Source organism: Gobio gobio (assembly GCF_949357685.1).
Source record: "Gobio gobio genome assembly, chromosome: 19".
NCBI lineage: Eukaryota > Metazoa > Chordata > Actinopteri > Cypriniformes > Gobionidae > Gobio > Gobio gobio.
Window position 1 is genome coordinate 27,524,447 of NC_137112.1, and position 25,063 is coordinate 27,549,509.

The 25,063-nt window shown below is 37.2% G+C and overlaps 1 protein-coding gene across 1 annotated transcript in view; it reads left to right on the forward strand.

Annotated features, from left to right (window-relative positions):
* slc25a26 (solute carrier family 25 member 26) overlaps positions 1-25,063 on the forward strand; it is a 78,724-nt gene that overhangs the window by 7,290 nt on the left and 46,371 nt on the right. The window contains exons 4-5 of the mRNA XM_079843811.1: positions 9,434-9,538; positions 9,729-9,776. Coding sequence (XP_079699937.1) covers positions 9,434-9,538; positions 9,729-9,776 — 153 coding nt within the window. The remainder of the gene's footprint in view (positions 1-9,433; positions 9,539-9,728; positions 9,777-25,063) is intronic.

Consider the following 25,063-nt stretch of genomic DNA (forward strand, 5'->3'; position numbering starts at 1 on the left):
TCCTGTCGCTGGTAATGTTCCTCTCCAGTGGGCGTAGTTCTCAGTGTAATATCATCACGCTCTGTCTCAATTGCCTGTATCCACTTTTGTGTCCTTAAATGCTCGTTTTTTGGGTCGACAGCTTATTAAAAAAATTCTGGGTTTTTGGTTCCGAGTTTTTTAGCTTGTTCGCTGTACACCTTGTCACATAGCAGCTTTTAGACATTGTTCTGTGGTTTGTTGTAAGTCAGAAATTACAAGGAGGCCGCTTCACGCAATACAAAGTCAATGGAGAGCATTGGATTGTTTTCCTTCCCAGTGGGCGTGGTTTTCCGATTTTGACACGTACCGCTCTGTCTCTATTGGTTATCCTGCCTCATAGCCATCCATATCTCTCCCTGTGCTGGTTAGGACATGCATGGCCATCCATTTCTGTACGGATCTGCTGTATGGATTGCTTTCATCACTTAAAAGAACATGAGACTAATATGAGGGATTTTTGGGCAGTTTTTAATAAATAAAAAAAAGTTGAACGTGTACAATGACTGGCATGAAATGAGAGCGTAGACTATCGTTTAACAGTTTGGGGTTGGTAATTATTATTATTTTTCATTTTTCTCAAAAGAAATTAACACTATTATTAAAAAGTGGAGTTAGAAGAATTATTAAAGCCAAAAGTGACCGTAAAGATATTTACAATGTTAGAAATATTTTTAATTTCAAATAAATGCAGTTTTTTGCACTTTCTATTCATCATTCTATTCACAACATTGATAATAATAATAAGAAATGTTTCTTGAGCAAATCAGCATATTAGAAGGATTTCTGAAGGATCATGTGACACTGAAGACTGGAGTAATGATGCTGAAAATTCAGCTTTAACATCACAGGTTAATAATATAAATTACATTGTAAAATATATTAAAATAGAAAACAGTTATTTTAAATAAATATTACAGTTTTGTAATAATATTCTACAATATTACTGTTTTTTGATCAAATAAATGTTACCTTGGAGAGCATAAAAGACTTCTTTCAAAAACATCACACATTTTACCCACACTTTTAAACTGTATTGTACATACATTGGATCAGTAAAATATACCACTGTGAGCAAAAGCATGAAATAGAAGGAACAAGTTTATTTGTTATTTTTATATATATATAATTATAATTTTTTTTTATTTTTTATATATATATATTTTTTGTCAGAGGATATGCTTTTTTCTTCTTTGGAATCAGATGAATATATTGAAATCGCATGATGTTTAATATATTCGGCCATATTTAAATCTATTTAGCAGAATTCAGAAGCAAACTTTCCTCAACATCATTAGAGCAGAAGAAATTCTATGGACCTGCTAATACATTACCATCCTATTCATCTCAATACGCAATTTCAAGTGACATTATATAACTATAACTATTGTAATTAGGTTGATCATTTCAGTTTATTACCCATTAAATTAACTGGCTGGTTTTCTACTATCTATACAGAAGAAGACACTCTGGGGGAAAAGTGTCTTTTTGCTTGGAAAATTGGAGCAAATATCATTACGTGCTAATTACGACCATTTAAACATGACTCAAAAAATAAATCAAGTAAAAAAAAAAGTTCAGCCTTCACCAATACCCAAGTTATTTGAATATGAGGTGAAGTTGAAGTCAGGTCTGTTGATAACCCTTTGCCTGGTGCAGCAGGATTTGCACACTTCAAAAGGGGATTTTTAACAGCAGAGCCCCAGCTGAATCCCAGTGTGTTGTGGGTACACATAGCCCCGTTCAAAGCCCGTAATCCCACAGCTTAGCCATGAAAGTCTTCCCCTCCGGCCGTCTGGAGCAGAAGACAAAGTCATCTTTCTTACATAACATCTGCCATTATACAAGTTCTCGCTAATAGGTTTCCCGACTGGATATGATTAATGACTCATTAGTTTATAATTTGTTCAATTTAGAGTTTTCTGGCCCAGTTTTGCATCAAACCATTTAGTTTCTTGTTTGTGCAATAATTGCTTTGAGTATTTCCTATTACTTTGTACTGTTCCCCATTACTTTCCCAGGCAGAAAAAAAGATTCTTCGCTGCTGCTGTACTGTCATAGTTATCCGGTTGACCCTATAAGGTTAGCGCTAGCTCACTAATCAAACGCAATGTGGATCCAGGACTTTAAGCTCAGGGATTCAGACTTTGCCTTTGTAGCATCGGATCTGCAACCAGCGAGATTTAAATTGTCTGGAAATGTTATCCTCACTTTATTTACCTATACCAGTCTCTCTTAAAGGGTTAGTTCACCCAAAAATGAAATTTCTTACCCTCATAATTACTCACCCTCATGTTGTTCCAAACCTGTAAGACCTTCATTCATCTTCGGAACACAAATTAAGAAATTTTTGATGAAATCAGAGAGCTCTCTGACCCCACATAGACTGCAACCTACCCTACTCGCCACCATCAAGGCCCAGAAAGATAGTAAAGACATTGTTAAAATAGTCTGTGTAACTCCAGTGGTTCAACCTTAGTTTTATGAAATGACAAGAATACTTTTTGTGCGCAAAAATTGATTTAACATTTCCTTCTGGCAGTAATGCAACATTATGGATGCCAACTGCCATAAAACACCAAAGAAGAAGAAGAACAACAATTTCTTCTTTTCAGTGTTAGTCTCCAATGCTGTTCACGGTGTAAACACAGTGCATCGCTTCCAGGTTCTACTTCCTGCATCACGTGAGCAGCATCGGAGACTGAGACGGAAGAGAAGAAATGTTCTTGTTGGTTCATAAAATTTAGGTTGAACCACTGTAGCAATAATGACAGAAATTAAATTTTTGGGTTAACTAACACTTAATGGGCCCTATCATACGCCAGGAGTGACTTGACGCAGTTATCATTTTCACATCCTGCACCACGTTGTTTAAATAGCAAATGCATTGGCGGCCATTTGTGCAACCATGGGCGTGCTGGTCTGAAAACGAGGTGTGTTCAGGCGCATTGTTGGCGTGTTGCTATTTTGAGGCAACATAAAACAACTGCACCATTGACCAACTGAAACCTGGTCTAAAGTCAAAAGCGCAGTATTTATTTTTTTGTGTTATTTAAAGGGCGCGTTAGTAATATGCGCCTATAGGCGGGTGCACAACGCACATACACTCTGTTTATTACACACAGGGACGCGTAGCAGCTCACAAACATTTTTAAATATGAAAAATAAAAGGATTCCTCTTTGGAGAAGCGCTCAGTCTTTCTGCTCACAAATTCCGTCATGTAAGTATCGAATCCGCCATGGTGCAAGCGCAACTGTCTTTTAAAGGGGTGATCAACTGAGAAATCAACTTTCCCTTAAGCCTTTGATATATAAAAGTTAATCACAAGTTTCGGAGCTGAAAACTTCCCTATTAGTCAAAGAAAAGCTTTCATTGACACCAGGCCCAGTAAACGCTCAATCTCAGAATATGTCGACCCTTGAAATCATCGTATGCTAAAACGCCGCCTCAACAGATAAATATGTACGCCTGATTCTGTAGCCCCGCCCACCGACTTGTGGAGCTAAACGGATCGCGCTACCGAGCAATAAACATGCTGAAGATAGCAAGATATTGCGCTGAAGAACACAGTCACTGCATAAGCTTCCTTCGAATTCTAATATTGGAAATTAGTGGTTGAACTTTATTTTGAATGAATATCCAGATAGTATTGCCTTGTTACAGATCAAATACAATGTTACATTGTGTACATGTCTAACTAAACATAACTTACCACTGTCACAGGGCTCGCAAAGCCCAACGTCCCGGGGCTATGTGTTTTCCAGACGGGCTACAAATATGTATCATCTTAAATAGTGAAATAACATTCCTTTCTTGATGTGCGTTGTTCACTCTCTTGACTATTTGAAGGAAAAATACAATCGTGGAAGTTTTGATCATGCTGTCTGCAACGTACTTGGCGCGCGCGTATATCCACCAATCAGGCGGGCCAAGTAATATAAAATAACATTCATATTAATTGCGGGTGGATGAGAGATAAATCATTGGGTTTGTTTGATAAAGACATTTTGTGAGCCCTGAGGGACGAATCATTCCGTTTGCCGTTTTCCCACACGCTTTCAAAACTCACGGGGGAGCCGAAGCTCATTATAATATGCAAAGCTTATCAAATCATAGCAGTGGGCGTTTAATTCCAAGTCTTCAATGCCCATAAAAACCGTGTCTTGAGAAGAGAGGCTCAAAACCAGGGTAGAAAATAGCCTATTACTTATTCATTATGATGTTTTTGAATGTAAAAACCATGCGAACGTCACAGGTAGACTTCAGACAACAGTATAAAAAAAAAAAAGCCAGTACAGGACACCTTTAAAGGGAATGGGAGATGAGACTCTAAATGGTTTATGGCACGTTATGGCCAAAAAACATCCATGACTCATTTAGAGAGAATAGAGACAACCATTTAAACCATACGTCGGATGCGCCAACCATTTTCCCACCGTTAAACTAGCAAAAGTGGATTCGGACACGCCCTAATTGCACTTGCACCGTGCGCTTTAGACCATGTGCTTAGATTGTTCAAATAGGGCCCTAAGTCCAGCTTCTCTCTTCATACCGTCATATGAAAGGTTTCTATATTATTTGTGTTATAATAGCAGCAGTAATTTCTGTCTCTTCTTTCTCAGTCTGTGTATGTGCTATAAAGAATGCAATAGGTGATGGTGTCTGTCAGGGCCAGAGAAGGCTGTTATCTAGCCATTATATCAGATTTATCTTCATTCCCATTTGCCCAACACACTTTCCGAAAGCTCATTTGTCAAGCTGAAGGAGCACTTTTCCTACATTTATAAACCTTGTCTCTCCCTATGGCTGCGGGGTGAAAACAGCATGTATCATGACTAGAGGAGGGCGACTGGCACCCCGCTAAGTTTGGCACAGCAAATAATCCATGCATTGCCCACGAGAATACGGTTGCCTGTGATTTATTGTACAAATCAAGCCATAGCATTGTACTGTGGCTCATTTTTAACCTTTTCCCAAACCCTCTTCTTCTCACCTGGCAGGTCTTTGAAATATATAAAAAATAGGCAATCCAAAATTGAAGTGTTGGGTTAACAATGTTATCTGTGCACATGCATTGGTATATTAAAGGAAGAGATGGGGGATGTGTCAGGCAGATATTGTCTGTGCAGATAGATTTTGGGAGGCATCGCTCCAGAAGGACCCGAGGGGACGCTGTTGTTGTTTTTAAGGCACCTGTAGGATGATCTGTGGAAGATTGTTCCAGATGCCTGTTGTAATTCCAACTTCCTGAAACACTGCTGGGAGGCGTGTGTTCCGAGTTCACGGACTGTTTGGAATGTTCCAGCTGTGTCTATTGATGTCTGGAGCCACAGCTGTGAGAGTGACCTTGGTTTATTTTATGCTAATGGGAATGTGTTTTGTTGGGATTTAAAAAGTGGCTTCAGGTTTGTGGGTAAAATGGCAAAAATGTTTAGAATTACTGTTTAAATGTACATACACACTGCCAAGTTTGGGGTCAGTAAGATTTTTTTTTTTTTAATGTTTTTGAAGTCTCTTATGCTAACAAAGTCTGCATTTATTTAATCAAAATTGCAGTAAATCAGTAATTATATGAAATATTATTATATATGAAAATGTCTCTTTTTTATTTTAATATAATTTATTTTAAAATGTAATTTATTCTTGAGATGGCAAAACTGAATTTTAAGCATCATTGCTTCAGTCTTCAGTGTCACATGATCCTTCATTACCAATGTTGAAAATAGTTGTGATGCTTAATATTTTTGTGGAAACCGTGATGCAGTTTTTTTTCCTTTCTTTTTTTGGCCACTGTGTGTGTGTGTGTGTGTGTGTGTGTGTGTGTGTGTGTGTGTGTGTGTGTGTGTGTGTGTGTGTGTGTGTGTGTGTGTGTGTGTGTGTGTGTGTGTGTGTGTGTGTGTGTGTGTGTGTGTGTGTGTGTGTGTGTGTGTGTGTGTGTGTGTGTGTGTGTGTGTGTGTGTGTGTGTGTGTGTGTGCTGTGTGTTTGTTTTCAGGATATAAAGTTCAAAAGAAGAGTAATTATTTGAAATGGAAATTTTTTGTAACATAAATGTCTTAACTGTCATTTTTGATCAATTCAAAGCATCCTTAATATAAATATTAAGAAAGAAAGAAAGAAAGAAAGAAAGAAAGAAAGAAAGAAAGAAAGAAAGAAAGAAAGAAAGAAAGAAAGAAAGAAAGAAAGAAAGAAACGTACTGACCCCAAACTTTTAAACGACAGTGTATGACACTTCTGGAAACACTTTACTTGAAGCTGTATCATTATACAATTATTAGAATGAATAATTAATGCCTATAATATCATGCATTCTAAAGTTAATTTAATGGCATGACCCTGAATCAATAAGTATCATAATGTATTATTAAAATGTAATATAATTTTAAATATAGTTAAAATTGTTAATTCAAATAAATTATTATTATTTTTATTTTTTTTACAATGCATAAGCTACTATTAGAATCATAATTGTTACATTTATGTAAACAACTGATTATATGGTGTTAGGGAGGCCTATTATAGTACATAATGCATGTTTTATAGTGATTTCTATGAAACTTTTTTTGTGCAAATAATAAAACTGAAACTAAATGTTTTTCAGTCGGTTTAAAGTGTCAAGGCAAATAGTCAGTGTGACGTATGAAGAATTCATTCGTCCCTGATGTGTGTGTGTTGTAAAGAATAGCGTGAGGACAAGACAAACGGCCCTGAACAGATGCACCCAGCGCTAAAATAAGCTATGTGCTTTGCTTTAATTGCCCCTGCTTCACCGACCTTCCTGTCGTGGCGGAGTGCTGGCCTCTGGTTGTCTTGTTGCCCTGGAATTGGGAGTTTCGTCCTCAGAGGGCTTTGTTTTTCCGCCTCAGCAGCGCAGAGGAACGGGAAGCAAGCGGCGCGCTTGGAACAGAGGCAGCGTCTAGCCTAATTAATGCCACCCCCTCCAAATGACTCGCTATTTCGCAAATAAAGATAAATGGTGATGGGAATGCAAAAACACGAAGACCAAAATGTTTCTCACAATAATGAGTAGCCTATAACCATAACTCTTTCTAACAAGGTAACCGAACGGTTAATTAGTACAAAACAGTGTCTCGATAATCGCCTGACTGGTCACGTAAAGGTACGTCCATAAACACCACGAAACTGTAAACCCACTTATTCTTCAGCTTAGTTTTCCTCCTCACTGCTCTCTGTAAATTACCCAGAAAGACACAATGTCGGTAATTGATCTGATATAATCTCTCGCCAGTCCTCCATCAACTCCCCTGCGAGATGATACAAAATTGCTGCGGCGCGCACGCACGCCCACCAATTCAATTACTGCAAGAATTACTTGTCATATCCACTTCCCTCTCTATTTAGTGCTGTAATTTTGATCCTTTTGAGAATTATACGAGGGGACATGATGTTTAGTGTTTCGTAAATGTTAACCCAGCAAAAAGAGAATGTAATGAGTTTAGTAAAATGGGCCCTGTCAGTTTCAGTAAGAGCAATGGTCGCAGATCCCAGGTTTCACCGCTGGATGGCACTCTTGGCACACGCTTTTGGCTTTTTAAAAATTCGAACCCTCCCCACTGATTTTATTTTTCTCAATAGAGATAACAGTTACAGATTCCCTCAGCTGGATCTTGCACATTTGTGCCATGCCATACCGCAAAGTCTTGCATGCTGTTCTGTAAGCCAAGTGCCCATTCATTCGGCAACTTCAGTGTGCAAGAAGATGCTCTGCCGCCTGCCAGACTCATCTAGAGCGCAAACTACCATAGCTTGTTCACACACACACCGTGCTTGTAGGCTGTCAGCTGGGCTCACAGTGGACCTAACCTCTCTCATAGAAGCACCCCATGCCCGCTCTGTTATTCATTCAAAAGAGATTACTTCTAGCACCACAGATCCAGTGTGAGCCTGGTGTGGGCCCGGTAAAATTCCCTGTGGTTGTGAAGATTGCTTTCCATCCTCGGTTCGCCCTGGTATTTCCACCCTCAGCATGGAGAGGATCAGAAGTAATGCACCACGAGTGTAGTTAAGAGGGGGATGCGGCCTCGAAGAATGAGCTTGAATAATGCCGCACTTCAGCTATCGACAAAGTTGTGTTTGCTGGAATTCAGCTGTTGTGCGTGTGCGTGTGTGTGTTTATGTCAATTTTTTGTGTAACTATGTTAATGGTCTAATGTTGTGTTGTATTCTAATAAGTACAAACTATGCAGTAGCCTCATTTGTCTGACAATTAGTTGTTACATTTTCTGAAATTATATTCATATCCGATTTTAAAATAAATTCAAACTCTCTCTCTCTCTCTCTCTCTCTCTCTCTCTCTCTCTCTCTCTCTCTCTCTCTCTCTCTCTCTCTCTCTCTCTCTCTCTCATATGTATATATATAAAATTACATTATATATATATATATATATATATATATATATACACAAATAAATTATGAACACATGCAGTAATCAATGAATGCTTTTTATGCATTTTATTTGCATGGTTAAATTAAAATATAGTTGTAGTTTGCTTTTTTTGCCAAATAATTTTGTCAGATTAACCAAGTTTAGTGTTTTGTTCCTCCCTCATATTTAAAATATTTTAGCCACTTTTGGCCACTACTGTATATATGTGACCCTGGACCATAAAACCAGTCATAAGTGTAAATTTTTTAATTTTCATTGGAAAGCTGAATAAATAAGCTTGATGTATGGTTTGTTAGGATTGAAAATCTCTAATCTATTTACTACTAATAATAATAATAATAAATGTTTTAGATATTTACAGTAGGAAAATTACAAAATATCTTCGTGGAAAATGGTTTTTACTGAATATCATAATGATTTTTTGGCATAAAATAAAAAATACGATAATTTTGACCCATAAAATGTATTGTTGGCTATTGCCACAAAAACCTGTGCGACTTATGACTGGTTTTGTGGTCCAGGGTCACATCATATATATGTGTGTGTGTGTGTGTGTGTGTGTGTGTGTGTGTGTGTGTGTGTGTGTGTGTGTGTGTGTGTGTGTGTGTGTGTGTGTGTGTGTGTGTGTGTGTGTGTGTGTGTGTGTGGCCTATACACATATGTATATATGTTGTATGTATGTTACATTTCACATTTCAAGCAGTGCTTTAACCAAAGTCTTGCATTTTTTTAAAACGTCATTTTAAACAAATTTTATATTATTATTATTTTACAGTTTTATGTATATATTTTTTGAAAATTGAAGTGCTTGCTTTTTGAAATCTTACCAGTGTCTATATATACTGTATATTATTCCACATTTCAAATTTTTTTTTCTCCAGTTATAAACTTATAGATGTTTTCAAACATCTATATTGTACAGTGTACTAGACTAACTAGAGTATTTCTATCTGTTTGTGTGAACAGCACTATCTGACGTGTTGATGAGTGTTCACTCCCTCTTACACAGATTGCCTGTCTGATTCGTGTGCCGACTGAAGTGGTAAAGCAGAGAACACAGGCCAATCCCTCCCTCAATACCTACCGGGTGCTGCTGAATACACTACAAGAAGAGGTGCGTGTATATCATCAGCTTGACTTACAGTGAACAATGCCCTTGAGTTCACTTGAGCTGTCGTGTTAAACACAGATGGACAGGTGGATTGATTGATTTATTATGTCATTTTGTAAAGCAACCAGTCATGAAAATGCCATGTCTTTTTGTTTGCTCAGTGATGACAACCCTTTTTGATTTCTAATTGCAGGGTTTCAGAGGGCTGTACAGAGGTTATGGCAGCACGGTACTTAGGGAGGTAGGCTGGCTTTCCTGTATACACATAAAGTATTAGTACTCCATTATTTACATAGATATAGAAATGCTGTGATATTGCTATTTGATTTGAATATTTCTTAAAGGGATAGGTCTCACTTTATAATTAGTGACAGAATTTTCATTTTTGGGTGTACTAACCCTTTAACTACTATGTACTAACATGTAACTTAATCATTTGATAGAATGCACTTATTGTGTACATCTACCTCTATTTAAAAAGATCTTCATGTAATTACTGTTGTATTTAATTTCTGTAATTACATCTATAATTACACTGATTAATTGACCCCCCTTATACCTTAACCAACCCTTAAAGGCACAATATGTAATATTTTTGGATTAAAATATCCAAAAACCACTAGAATAATGTTATATATATTTTGTTGACTTGTGTACTTACACTATCTCAAATGTTTCCAAAAAAAATTAAATCCAGAGAAACAAGCAATTTTAACCAGGACACGGACTGTGTCTGTGCGTCGCCTATCAATGACATCATACCTGCGTTACCCTTGATGTCCGGTTTTATTTTGTAGAAGCCATGGAAACACCAAAGAGGCTTTAATATATTATGTGTTTTATTAGACAGGTGAGCAACTGTTTGGATGCATTAATCGACAGAAATGAATCGTTATATAGCTCAACATAGTTAGTCTTATTGTTTAAATCTTGTTTTCTTGATGTACCGCGAGCAGTGTTGCCACAGTTACTTTGAAAAAGTAATCTGATTACTGATTGCTGATTACTCCTTTAAAAAGTAACTTAGTAACTTTACAGATTACTTGATTTTAAAAGTAACTAAGTTTCAGACAGGTCCACTTAAGTCAAAAACACCACAGACAAACATTAAGTCAACTTTTTATTGCATATTTTGCAAAAATTTACATTTGCCGGTATGGCTCTGTTCGAAATTCCCCATCCTTTTCATGAGCTCCATGAAAAGCCAAGACAGGGAACAGCAGCAGATTCTGGGGACAACCTCCCATTTTAAACTGGGAGGGCAGAGCAAATCCCCCATTTAGAACAGAGTATGCATCGATGACAACAGAATGACATTGATTAAGTTAAACAGTTTAAGGAGGAGCTGGGGAGGAGGTGGGTTGCAAAGCAGCGTGCAGCAGAAGCGTCCAAGCAGGCAAATTGAAGTAAAGCTATGCTTAAGTAAGGCGCCTTGTTTGAGAGATGCCAATTGAGTGCATAGGAATCGGATCAGCTGATAGGAGCGGAGTTAGAATTTTCCCAATCAGCTGATAGTGGAGCTTGACTACATGGCTTGCCTGAACTAACGCTGTAAATTTGATTAGATTACTAGTTACTTTATTAGTTACATTCAGCAGCTGCCGACAACACGCCTGCCGCCTCAACATAAAAATGACAACCGTTTTTGCCAACACTCACTTTATTGGAAGTGCATTTTTAACAGTAACGTCAACAATGTATCTCCTGACATTTTAAATTTAAAAATATTTCCTCAATAAAAAACATGTTTTAATAAAAAATGTTAAAGACAGTCTTTCTTGACTTCACTTAACATAAATACTCTCCCCGAGACGCAAGAAGAAAGCAAAAATATATATTTTTACTAAGGAAAATGACAAAAATAGTGGTAATACTTGGATAAGTTGCTTTAATCTGATTACTGGTTTGGAAATAGTAACACTAATATCGATCTAGCTTACTGCAGTGTGCAGCAAGTGTCTCGTAGTAGCCGTTGGGCAGACGCACAGAGTAGAATTATAACATAACTTTCAACATACTCAAATGTATCTAATACAATCAAACAGTTCTGCATTACCTCATACACATGAGCGGAAGCATTCGTCTGCACCATCATAAAAGCTCTGTGAAATCAAGGCATTATCAAGCTATGCCTTTGTTTTGGAAAAGCGACCAAAAGTTCTAAAAAATAATAAAAATAATTTCTCACCCTCATGGTATTTTTAACCTCAGTCTCGGTGTTTTTTTTTATTTTTCATACTATGAAAGTTAAAGGCGTCCAGGGTTGTTTTTAACCTCACTGACTTTCATCATGCGCATAAAAGTACAGTCTTGAACGATGAGTAAATGATAACAGAATTCATTTTTTGGGTGAATTTTTCCTTTAAGCAAGATTTTGACCCCTTTGCTTTTTGTTCTGATTTTCAGTTCGCTCATTCAAGCATCTTTTTTTGGGGTATTAACAATTCATCTAGCTAATTAAATCAATTAGCAATGGAACAAGCAGCAGGCAGAGGAACCACAAGGTGAAATGCATACCGTAGCCCCCCGGCCCAAGAGAAGATGCTTTTTTAAAATGGATCTCTCATTCTCGCCCTTTGATTAATCATCTGCTTTCTCGCACACCTGCATTGCATGATAATGCTTATTGAGTTCAGGTAAAGCTCATATTTTTTCATTTGTTTTCCAAATTTATTTTCTCCCCCTTCATGTTTCGTACTGACAGAAGACAAAGATAAAAGGAGTGAAATATTCAAAATCAAAGAAAACTTGTTGTCTGTGTGAAGGTGACACTCATTTTTTGGTGAAGTGATATCGTCTCTCTCCGCCGGGTGATCTTGTACTTATTTTCCGCCTCACTTAACTCACGTTATTCACGCAAACTCCACCTGGACATAAAAAAAAGAACAACAAGCTTTTTCTGATTTCTCCAAGGGCTTCTGAATAAATGAATACATTTTGGATGCGAGCGGGTGGCTCAGGCGGAATACTAAGGGCCAGATAAAATAGAGGTGCCGAGAGGTGCCCCGCTTCTTCCTTGGGATTGGCTTTGACGTGTGTCAGGAAGCTAATTCATTTTCTCGGCCCGCTATCTTATCCAGCGCTGCAACCCTGTCAGGGTAAGTTTGTTTACCCTGGATGCCGAGTCCTCCTCACGCAAGGATTTAATTGAGGTCTTCTCCATTATGCAGATTCATTAAAGAACCCCGAACAAGAGGTTGTGATGAGATACAGCCCGCCGATATGCGCTAGTTGATCATGTAGAAGAGAGAGAGGATGACAAGCATGCAGTTAAATGACAAACAAAAAGGCTGGTGTAAAAAGGAATCATGCATGCATGATACATGAAGTCAATACAAATGAACCGTAGGTTTTAGTTTATTACTTTTGTGACTAAAAAATACTGTTCAACAGATTTGGGTCGGTAAGATTTTTATGTTTTATAAAAATGAGGACTCTTATGTTGAACAAGTGTGCATTTATTTATTAAGAAATACAATAAAATAGTAATATTGTGAAAAGTAATATACAATTCAAAATAAATGTTTTCTATTAGAGTATATTTTAGAATGTAATTTATTTCTGTGTTTGAAAAGCTTCAGCCGCATGATACTTCAGAAATCATTCTAAAATACCACATTTTTGTTGAGGAAACAATTAAAATGTTCAGGATTCTTTGATAAATAGAACATTTAAAAAGAACAGCATTTATTTGAAATTAACATTTGAAGTTACAATTTAAATGTCTTTACCTCGCCTGGCTCCGCCCTCCTACGTACTTCCGCTCAATTTTCATTTTCCTTCAGTACTCCATCTGGGATTGCGGTATATTCTCTGGTTTTCTCCAGTCAAATTTGAACAGGTCCAATCAGCGATTTTTCCCTACTATGGTAGTCAATGGTTGCTCTATCTGCTTGGTTCTTCAAAATATCTTCTTTTGTGTTTAGCAGAACAAAGAAACTCATACATGTTTGGAACAACTTGAGGGTGAGGAAATGATGACAGAATTTTCATTTTTGGGTGAACTATCCCTTTAAGGGCACCGACCGAATTACGTTGGTACTACAGAGTACCGATTCACATTAAATCAACCGGTACTTAATTTCGGTACCTGAGAACACATCTGGTGATATAGACTAATGTCTGTGAATATTAAACCGCGAAAAGACTATTTAAATACGAATCCTGCGTGTCTTTGTGTGAATGAATGCCGATACATACGATTTACCACACACACACTCTCACTCAGAATTGCGCATGAAGGTTGTATGTTTCCATCTCTGCCGTCTCATATGAGGACATCAATGCACAAACGTCATCTCTAGATCCACTGAGAGTCACTTTATGAGCATTCTACCGTCTTATTTGAGAAAAACATCATGTCATAAACACACAGAAACTTAAAGCTCTTCACGGCAACCCGTCAAAATAAAAGTACTGCTAACTTGACAAATGTATTACTGTTGTACAGTAGAATTTAGATACGTCTCAATGTAAGGAACAACTTGAGGGTGAGGAAATGATGTCAGAATTTTCATTTTTGGGTGAACTATCCCTTTAAGGGCACCGACCGAATTACGTTGGTACTACAGAGTACCGATTCACATTAAATCAACCGGTACCTAATTTCGGTACCTGAGAACACATCTGGTGATATAGACTAATGTCTGTGAATATTAAACCGCGAAAAGACTATTTAAATACGAATCCTACGTGTCTTTGTGTGAATGAATGCCGATACATACGGTTTACCACACCCCGTCAAAATAAAAGTACTGCTAACTTGACAAATATATTACTGTTGTACAGTAGAATTTAGATACGTCTCAATGTAATAATAATACTAACACTGTGATAATAATAAATTATCAAAACTTTATTTTTTAAGTAATAAATAAAAAAAAATTCTTCGTTTTAATTTTAACCGTATAAAGCTCAGTTGTGCAGCATTTTGTTTGACAAAAAAAAGTTTAATTCAATTAAAAGATAAATTAAATTAATGTCTTTTGTCTTCATTTGAGTACCAGAAAATACACAACACATAATTTGTGGGAAATCGTTTCATAGAAATTAAATTAAAAAGAAAAAAATTATAATAAGGTTGTTTTTATTAATTAGATTAAGTACCTAGCCTACTATTTACTAGTAAATATTACAGTATACAAACATCACAGACAAAGGCAGACAGCGACCAGGGCAGCTCTGGCATAATGTCAATAACACTTACAGGTTCTTTAGTTATTGATGTAAACATCCCAAAAGTACCGAAAAAAGGTACAGTTGGGTACCGGTACGATACCGGTTCAATTGTGAACGGTACCCAACCCTACCGACCAGTGGCCACTTGGATGTATTATGAAAGTGTTTAAGGACTGTGGCTGTTATAAAAATATCATGAAATTGGTTCTTCTGAAGCCATTCGATAATAAAATCAAATCATTATTCACTAAATATCTGACTGATTGCAGCTGTCTCTGTATAGCTTTGGTAAGTTCATGTTTATGCGAAAAGTCCAATTCGTGAATGAACGCTAACTCTTTTTAAAGTGATAGTTCACCCAAAAATTTTAATTTCCCCATGATTTACTCACCCTCAAGTCATCCTAGGTGTATATGACTTTCTTCTTATTCAATCATGGGGTAATTTTTATTTTTTGGGTGAACGATCACTGGAAATGACACTTAAATTTTCCGGTTCTTGCAAACAGTTATCAGGAGAAGATTTTCAGTGAAGCATTACATAAGTTTGTCTCTGTTAACTGACTCCACAAGACTCAGAATATAATGCAAGAGTACATATTACACTTATATTATCTTATAGAGTGTATCCTGGTTTCATCCACTAGAGGGCACAACAGGATTAGGGCAAATCTCATAACCATCTGCAAGACCACAGCACTCAGATTACTAGGAACATCAAAGAGCACAACTTTAATCAACTTTATAAAAGCTGAATGGAAGATAAAACCTGGCTAACACTTTTTAACCAATGATTAAATATATTGGCCTATTTGCTGCAGTATAACAGTAGTATTAAAAAGGAATAATATGGAAATAGTTTGAAATGTTTCTGTCATGTTGACAGAGGGATCCGATCATAGCACTTTCTCATGGTCCGTGACACTCGCCCGAGAGAGAGCGTGAGAATGAGAGAGGCAGACAGACAGAAGAAGAGGGCTGTTAGAGATGCAGCTCACAGTTCTGTTGGTTTCCATCTGACAGTACTCATTGTATATCAGCACAGATGTGAGAGCGGAGGGAAGGGGAAGAGAGGAGAACTGGCAACCTTGTAAGAATGTAGTTATGAAACACCTACGCCTTGAGCTGCGCTCCTGTCAACTTCTGCATTAGTTGTTGTCTAGAGATGTCCAAAAATGTTTTTCCCTCAGCGTTTGCTCAGATTCAGACACTGATCTTAAAGGGTTAGTTCACTTCAAAATGAAAATTTCCTGATCATTTACTCACCCCCATCTCATCCAATGTGTTCATGTTATCTAACGAAACGATAGGTCATTTAAAAAAAAAAAAAAGTATGCTTTTTAGCCTAAAAATGCTCATCTTGCGCTGCTCTGCAGCACGCCACGGATTGCGTAATCACGTTGGAAAGGTCACGCTAGACGTAGGTGGAAGTATCGCCCAAAGCGAACGTGCGAAGACTAATGCAAACACCCTTTACTAAAAAAATCTTCAACTTCAAAATTGCCCTCAATGGTTGTTTTACCCTTTTCGCATGTCCGCTTTGTAAACACGGGGGCGGTACTTCTGCCTACATCTAGCGCAGTGGTCACCAACCTTTTCAAGCCAAAGATCCCTGACCTCAGCCTTGATGAAAGGCAAGATCTACCTATAGATTTTTCATGGCCGATTCAGAGTTTTTTTTTTTCTTTATTTAAGCAAATTTATTTGTTGTTTATTTGCTCTATAACAGGCCAAACTGACCTTAAAAAAATTGCCATTTGAAGTGTGAGGCAACCACTGCATTTTAATTACAATCCAAACAAAGATACACATATGTAGCATGAGCAGTTGTTTTTTATTTAAATTATTGCATCATTTCAAGACTTAGAGTAAATACAGAATGCTCTGACTTTAGCTTTGTGAAATTGTAACATAAGACACACCTGCACAAAACAAAATGCTAATTCACTCTCTGACAGTAGGAAGTGCTTATGGAAAACAAGCGCTTATTTGGGTACCGCTGTAAAATGCCATAGAAACTATTCTGAAGACAGTCAGTTTTGTTCAGGGATACATTCATGTAACCCCCCCTCCCCAATTCAATATCTATATTTTTCTTCCTATATTTCAAGCTTCCCAAAGAGTGATCTTGCTGGGCCTTTTAGGCTGGTCCACTTCATGTGTTTTTACAGATCAGATATTTATCTGATTTATCAGAACCATTCCATTTACACTTGGCCACATAAATGTGTCTCCACAAAACGGAAGAAAAGCAAAATAATCCTTCACGAAAAATAAAGTGAAGTTGACGAATGAACGGACGGAAGAACAAAACATTAACACACAAGAGTACATACTGTACAAGCAAGAGTTTGTGGTTAGTTCCCAGCAGCTCCAGACAAACAATGACACTTAAAACTGTCCTGTTACTATAGCTAACATTACAACAACAGCATATCTTGTTTTCGTTTTCATGCCTTCCTGCTTGGGTCTCTCCAGTCATCGAAGCTATTCTAATATTAACTTGCCTGATCATAACCCTTCTTTTCCCTATGATATTCTGCTAACCTTTTCTCGTTTGTAATGTCTCTCAGCTATCTCTCTTTCTACAGTCTTTCTTCAAATCTCCCTCCCATCTACTCTCAACAGCGTTTCTCAGAAATTGCTTACTGCACTTTTAAAGGGGAAAAAAAGGAAAATGCTGGCACCAATTACTCACCCTCATGTTGTTCCAAAACGTGTTTTTTGTGTTTATTTTGTGCTTTATATTAAAATTAAGGGTAAGTTTTTCAACTAAAAACTGAAAACTTTTTATGCGTTTTGGCTGTTAATGTACACAACAACGGCATTATTGGGGCCTGAAAATACAAACGTTTGAAGACGGGTTTCAAAGTGAAACAATAGTAGGGTTGGGCTGATAAACGATGCCATTGGCGATGGCTGACAGACATCACGATGTGGAACCTGTATTGTCTGGGTTTAAACTACTAAAAAGCTAATTTGTGAAACCGTGTCATTATGCACGTGTATTACGTGTTCAGGTATGTTTCTTTACTGATATCACCATCTACTGGCCTGGCATGCAGAAAACAGCATTTTTAGTCATTTCGCGGATCCATGTGAACGGGGATCGCTTTGACAACACTGTACGCTGTCTGTACGCAGAAAAAAAAAGGAAAAACTGTTTTATTTGATTATTTTAATCTTAAATTGTGTTTTTAATATTTTAATTAAGTTAGATTATTTTAATATTAATAAAATAATAATAGTATGAGTTTGCTGAGGTCCCCTGATTGAGAACGACTGGTGTAGATAGAAGATTCTGGAAGAATATTAGTTGAAGTGACACTGTTTTGAAAGTATTTAGTTAAATGCATTTACATGAATATTGTTATGCCGAAGAGGATTTGTCAGAGTGTGTTTTCCTTCTTTCTTTTTTATTGCATTATGTCAGTGTTTGACAGAATGCTAAACACATTTCTTATCAAATTAAATCAAACTCTTCTCAGTTTCTTTCCTCTCATTCTCGCTCCACCCTTCTTCTGATCTCTAGTTGACACTGAAGCCAAAGAGCCCACGAGGTCTTGGATCTGCCTGAGATCAATTTGTCTGACTTATCCCTGTGTTTATGTTGCTGTTGTTCATTGGTCACAGTGGACTGTGCAGCTAACAGGTGGAAGTGTGTATGTTTGACCTGCAGTTCAGTGTGGATTTGCTTCCCTCTACTTTATAACGCGAGCAAAGAAAGGATGAGAGGAAGGGGTGTGCTGTTTCTTTATGCTTGTCTGGTGGATTTATTCTTCAATCAATTCCATGTCAATTTTTCACAGTACTTTGTTCTCTCCATTTAACTCCTTTCAACTGTCATTTCCAATCATTTATAAATCGAGAATGAGAATGTTATTTTGACCCTTTCAACAAAGTTCCTTTAAACAGAGACTGTAAATTATTCAACCCTCAGAAATCCAGCATTAATATTGCAGGTCACCAAGAGGCTTTTAAATATATTGGATATTTTGGGAATGTTAATGTCAGAACAGTGCCTTTTACACTCCGTAAAAGTTTCACGCTTTGTCGAAACTCATTTGTCATTTGTCTATAATGTATGAATGACTGTTGACACAACTTGTCTATTAAATAAATTAAAATACTGTATTATTATTAATGTTATTATTTAAATAAATGCAGCCTTGGTGAGAAGAAAATACTTTCAAACACCTTTGAACATTATGTTCTTGCCAAAATGTTTTTTAGCTACGGAGCCCCTAAAAGGACACTGTGGTGAAAAAAAATATGAGATGGGAGGAAAAATAATAAGTCAATGCTTTTTGCGTTCTTTCGCCAATGTTTTGCGTTCCACCGAGAAACTTTGCATTCGCTCGCAAAACCTTTTGAGTTCTTTGCTAGCAAACGCAAAGTCTCTTTGAGGGAACACAAAAACATATGCGAGAGAACGAAAAAGCATTCTCATATTTTTCACCTTTTACCATGTCCCTTTAAGGGTTCCATATATTGCTGCTGCTTAACTTGGTAAAAATAGTTATCTATTGCTTTATTGCTTTAGTTTAGGCAATATGCTTTAGCTATTCTGCAGTGGGTCTCTGAGGGTTACATTTTATTCTTCAGGGCTGGATTTAATATAACTTCAATCAGATATTTTCAAAGATCAGCCATCCAGTTCATTAGCCCTGCCTCGTTACTCTGTGATCCTTTTTATTGTCTTTTATTTGGTCTGATTAGCAGACATTAAACATGCTTGCCATGCACATTCCTCAGCATATTTCACAATGATTTGTGTGTGGACGTGTGCATGTGTGAGTACATTTATGTATATATGTGTGTTAGCGTTGATCCATACCGGATTGTATTTATTGTCTCTCAGCTAGTTGGCTCGCTTGCAGAGTTTCTGTTTATTTTACCTGTGGCACATACTGTATGAGTGAATGATTTATAGCACACGTGTGAAGGCACGAAGGCTTCATTTCGATCCTCCACCTGAGCACATCGTGCCTCCAGCTGAAATGTGAGCATTTTGAAGAATGTGGTGTCAGGATAAAGGTGCTGTTCCCATACTGGCTGTGTATTAACAAGCGCTGGTGCTGGCATGGAGGGTTGCATGTCAACCGTGACGTGGCAGACCAGCTGTTGCCGAGGCTGTTGGTGAGAAAAAACATTCAGCTCTCTCCAAACCTCAAACTAAACTGCTAATCCAGCTCCCACTGGGGCAATGAACCTCGTGTTCCATATCTACACCACTGATGACACTCTCACTCATTCAGATGACTTGTGCTTTCCAGGTTCTTCACCATTCAGAACTGAATAGAAAATGCATTGGAACTGAGGTAGCAAAAAGGAAGTGGGATTAGAAATTCACTAAAAAACACTCAAATATTTTTACCCATTAATATGATCCAGAAAACAGTACTTTAGGTGTTATTAAAGCTGCACTTTTTCTTTTTTTTTTTAAATTAGTAAATGCATCATCATTTCTTCTTCCAAAAGGTGTTTTTGTCTTAACCTGATTTACTATGATAAGCCTATTATTACTAGTGTTTGGGCCTAATCTAAGCGCATGGTCTGAGTGCACGGTACAAATGCACTTGGAGTGTGTCCGAATCCACTTTTGCTAGTTTAACGACGGGAAAAATGGTCGGCGCGCCCACCAAAGGGATGCCCCTATTCACTTAATGAGTAATGGGTGTGTTTTGGGCGTAACGTGTAATAAAACAATCAGAGTTTTATCTCCCATTCCCATTAAAAGCCAGTTGCGCTCGCGCCATGGCGGATTCGCTATTTACATGGTGGAATATAGACACCCTCAACCTGACGAGTCAGTTTAAATACACGTGTGTATTGCCTTGATTGGTAACCGCAAATAGGTAATTCTGATACATGCAATGACTATCCATTATGACATTTAGGCATTTTTATCTTTATGTACACAATAATAATATTTTATCTTGTAATCCTTTTATTTTTCATATTTAAAAATGTTTGTGTGCTGCTGTGCATCCCTGTGTGTAATAAGCAGAGTGTTTGTGCGTTGTGCACCCGCCTATAGATGCATTACTAACGCATTCTTTAAATAACACAAAAAATACTGCGCTATTGACTTTAGACCAGGTTTCAGTTGGTCAATGGCGCAGTCGTTTTCAGTTGCCTCAAAATATCAATGCGCAAAAAAATGCGCCTGAACACACCTTGTTTTCAGACCAGCACGCCCATGGGCGCATAAATGGCTGCAAATGCATTTGCTATTAAACAACGTGGCGCAGGGCGTGAAAATGATAATTGCGTCAGGATGAAACTAGCAAAAAAACACTTGCGTCGCGCCTGACATTGCATATATAATAGGGCTCTTTATGTTTTAGACACGTCGGGATGGTTTTTGTGGGAAATTGCGTACATGCATCACTCGCCCGTGCGCGTCTCGTCATTTCCGTAAATAGAAAAAAGTGTCTCTGGCTTCTTTGACACGTGTATGGTGGAGGAGTGTCAAAGGTTAGCGAGAAATTTTGACGTGGAGCATGCTAAATTTCAAGTCTCCGGGGAATCACCCGTTTAAAAAAAACACAGAATAGATGAGAGTGCGCTGCCAAAAAGCAACAGAGCTATTAAAAAAACAAGAATCAACATGGGCTTGGATTTTTGGATTTCAATTGTTGTAAAAGCGATGTGGAGATTACGTTTCTTCTGCAAAATGCATGCAGTTTTGTTTTTAACTGCTAGAGGGACAAAAGTTACAGAGTACCTTTAATGATGTTAATAAATTAATAACTTAAATAATATATTAATTAAAACACTGTATTAATAAAGCGTTTGAAATGCTGCAATTAAATTAAAAACAATTAAATGTAAGCATATATTAATTTAACAACATCATTTTTTAAATAAAAAATTTCCTTGAATGCTGTAATTTACCCAAAATTACCCAACGCATATTGGATTCCTCAGAATAGAGCCAAGCATCCATAACTAATGAGTAATTTATTTAACATAGTCAATATTTATTTTTATATAAATAACTGAAAACAATGTGGAGGACGCGCTATTGTTTGGCTAACTTAAAATGTCTTTGATTTACTGTATTTGTTTGACATCATTAAACTTATTTTAAAATACATAAAAATTCATGAAACAAATTTGTTTTATGTTTTTAATTCCACTTCTGATATTCCATCAAGTGGAACAAGCTCCAAAATGGTTTAGGTCCAGTCTGATTTGCTGGCTTCATACGAGTTGGCATGTGCAGGTTTTATCTAAAGAGTTAGTCATGTTTAGAAAGTCAAGTTTACAAAGTTTGTGGCACTGAATCCTAGTTTGAAGCAGGAAAATTACATATTCTTGAGCACACGTTTATATTTTGTTGTACAATTAAATGTGTTTTGTTCTCTAACGTGTGCCCATTTTTTTATGCTCTTACACATAATTTTGCATGTTTTTACATGCTAGTCAGACAGGAGCATCTTGTCTAAGTGAGCGGTTCTTGACCAGGATAATTTGTGGTGTGGACCAGACTTTATGTCGACAATCAGAATTCTGGCTACGTGAGACTATTTGCAGCTTAAACAAAAAGAGATTTCTGTCTGGTTTGCAGATGGTGCTGATGTTGTGTAGTGATGTTTGGGCCAAGGTGTGTGTGTGTGTGTGTGTGTGTTAGTGTGTGTGTGAGTGATGAGAACTCTGTATGAGCCTTGTACACTCTTTCCTCTCTCTGAGGGACTGTTTTTGGTGGGTCTTTTCACAGGGCTGTTGATCAGCATTAGGGGAATCCTCTTATGTGATAGCGCTGTACAGGACACTTCATTTGTCTGGGTTTTCCTGAGGATTTGAATTGGATACAGACTTTTCCAAGTGTAGAAATGTCCTGGTTCACACGCACACACTCCTGAACACTTGAGGTAAGCAGCACAATATACAGAGATTGATGTATAGTTCATGTTTTTGGTGTGCAGTTCAGACTCCCAATTCTGCTCGACTCCAATCTGTCATCCTTTTGATTCATATCTCATGCTGGGACTCCTGTCTAGCACTGCTGTTAAATTAATCTTTTTACCCACAATCCACTGCAGTGCATGTTACTCTCACTGATAGCGTAACAATCACAAGACTAGCTCCTCTTGGCAAACTTTTTGGAATGAAATTTTGATATTTCTGTCCAGCATCATACCGCTCAATTAAATCAGCTCAAGCACACAATGGTTTTGTCGATAGACATTTTGAGCCTCTGTAGCTATGATGCATATCTCGATAAAAGTCAAGTGGACTGTATTTGAACAATGGATCTTATGCGTTTTGAAATGCATTTAATTTAGTTTGACCCATATATTTGTGTGAGAAAAAAAAAATCAATCAAAGACAATTTTTTATTGTCATTGGACAAAAGCCTAAATTCGATAAAATATTATCTGGCAAATACTTTAAAGGATTAGTTCACTTTTAAATAAACTTTTGCTGATAATTTACTCACCCCCATGTCATCCAAGATGTCCATGTCTTTCTTTCTGTAGTCGAAAGGAAATTAAGGTTTTTGATGAAAACATTCCAGGATTTTTCGCCATAACTTCCGCTAAGTGAGGTCAAAATACGAGCGTGGTCATAGATGTATACGCAACTGTCTCATTAGCGTCTGCACGGATCAGTAGAATGAGGCATCTATGATCAATATATCTATGGCAACGCTCACATTTTGACCTCACTTAGCGGAAGTTATGGCGGAGCTCAGAGATGATCATGTTCGTCTGATAAGAGGTAAAATAATAGCATAAATATTGCTCGGTTTCTCGCAGAAACTGATCGTTTCGTTAGATAAGACATTTATTCATCGTCTGGTATCGTTTAAAGCCCTTTGAAGCTGCAACGAAACTGTCATTTGGACCTTGAACCGTTTGGAGCCCATTGAAGTCCATTATATGGAGAAAAATCCTGGAATGTTTTCATCAAAAACCTTAATTTCTTTTCGACTGCAGAAAGAAAGACATTAGGGCTGTACGATTAATCGAAAAATAACCGAAACCGACATTCAGAACCTCTAACCGACGTATTTTTCCCATGTCGTTATTTCGGTTTTCACATAACTCCGCCCCGTCAGTCACATCAAGTGCAGTTTGAAGGCACACAGATGCAGGAGCAGTTATCTGTGTTTATAGATGCCCAGAATCACTATAGTAGCTGCATGTTTTACACAGTTTATACAGGTCAGTTAATTGCTGTTCTTATAGCCTACGCGCTGACACACACACACACACACACGGCGCGCGCAAGCCCCGAAGCCGCTTTCACTTTCGTGCTCATAAAGTTTGTCAAGTAAATGCGTTTAAAGGCTTGCCAGTTTCAACATTTAAAGTGATTGTGAACTATTCAACAACAACAATACGGAAAACTTCTCCGTTCAGTGCTCAGCTTTTTTCAGTGACACAGAGCCGAGCCGTGTCGCGTCTCTGAAAACGCGCGTGCCCTGAAGGCAGACCTGTCACCTGCGTCCTCACGAAGCTTGTCATTTGTAGGTGGTTTAAGCCCTGCCAGTTTGAACATTAAAGCGAGTTTCAACCATCAGATGTGTATTATGTTGAACTAATGCCTGATATATTTTGACAAACGAACACTCAGACAGAAGCTGTGACTAAAGTAAAGTCACTAAAGTAGCTCAGAAACTCAACCGTTATAGGCATGCATTTTAATACCTTTGAAGTAAGTACAAACCACAGCTTCATAGTGAATAGAGACAGTAAGAGTAATTCACACACACAATCACTCTCTCATTAATGCATTCAAATAAATGTAATGTAGGCCTACAGTGTTAATTTATCTGTATCTGATGTACAAAAAACACAAATCTGCTCCATAGACAATAACTGCTGAAAGTGAACCGTTTCCTTCAAGTATTTTAAAATCACAATGCACTTTTTCATTAGAAAAAAAAATTCCACCTTTTAATAGTAGAAAATATTTACAGTACAAACCTTATCAGTGAACTTACTCAAAAATCTTATGAGGGGAAAAAAAAAGAAGAAAAATAATCGTTCATTAATCGTAATCGAGGTCAAATGTTCAATTAATTGAGGTTTTTATTTTTGGTCAAATCGTTACAGCCCTAAAAGACATGGACATCTTGGATGACATGGGGGTGAGTAAATTATCAGCAAAAGTTTATTTAAAATTGAACTAATCCTTTAAGTTGCCAGTGTATCCTTTTTCCACCTGCTATTATAATACTGTTAGATGTATAAACCTGAAGAGAAACCTTTTCAAATCAATTCAGATATATAATTAAAATACCTTCAATCATTTTTTTTTATTCCATACTGTATATATGACTGTCAGTAGAATAAATTGTTGAATTTGTATTGTGTAATATCTTAATAAGTTAATG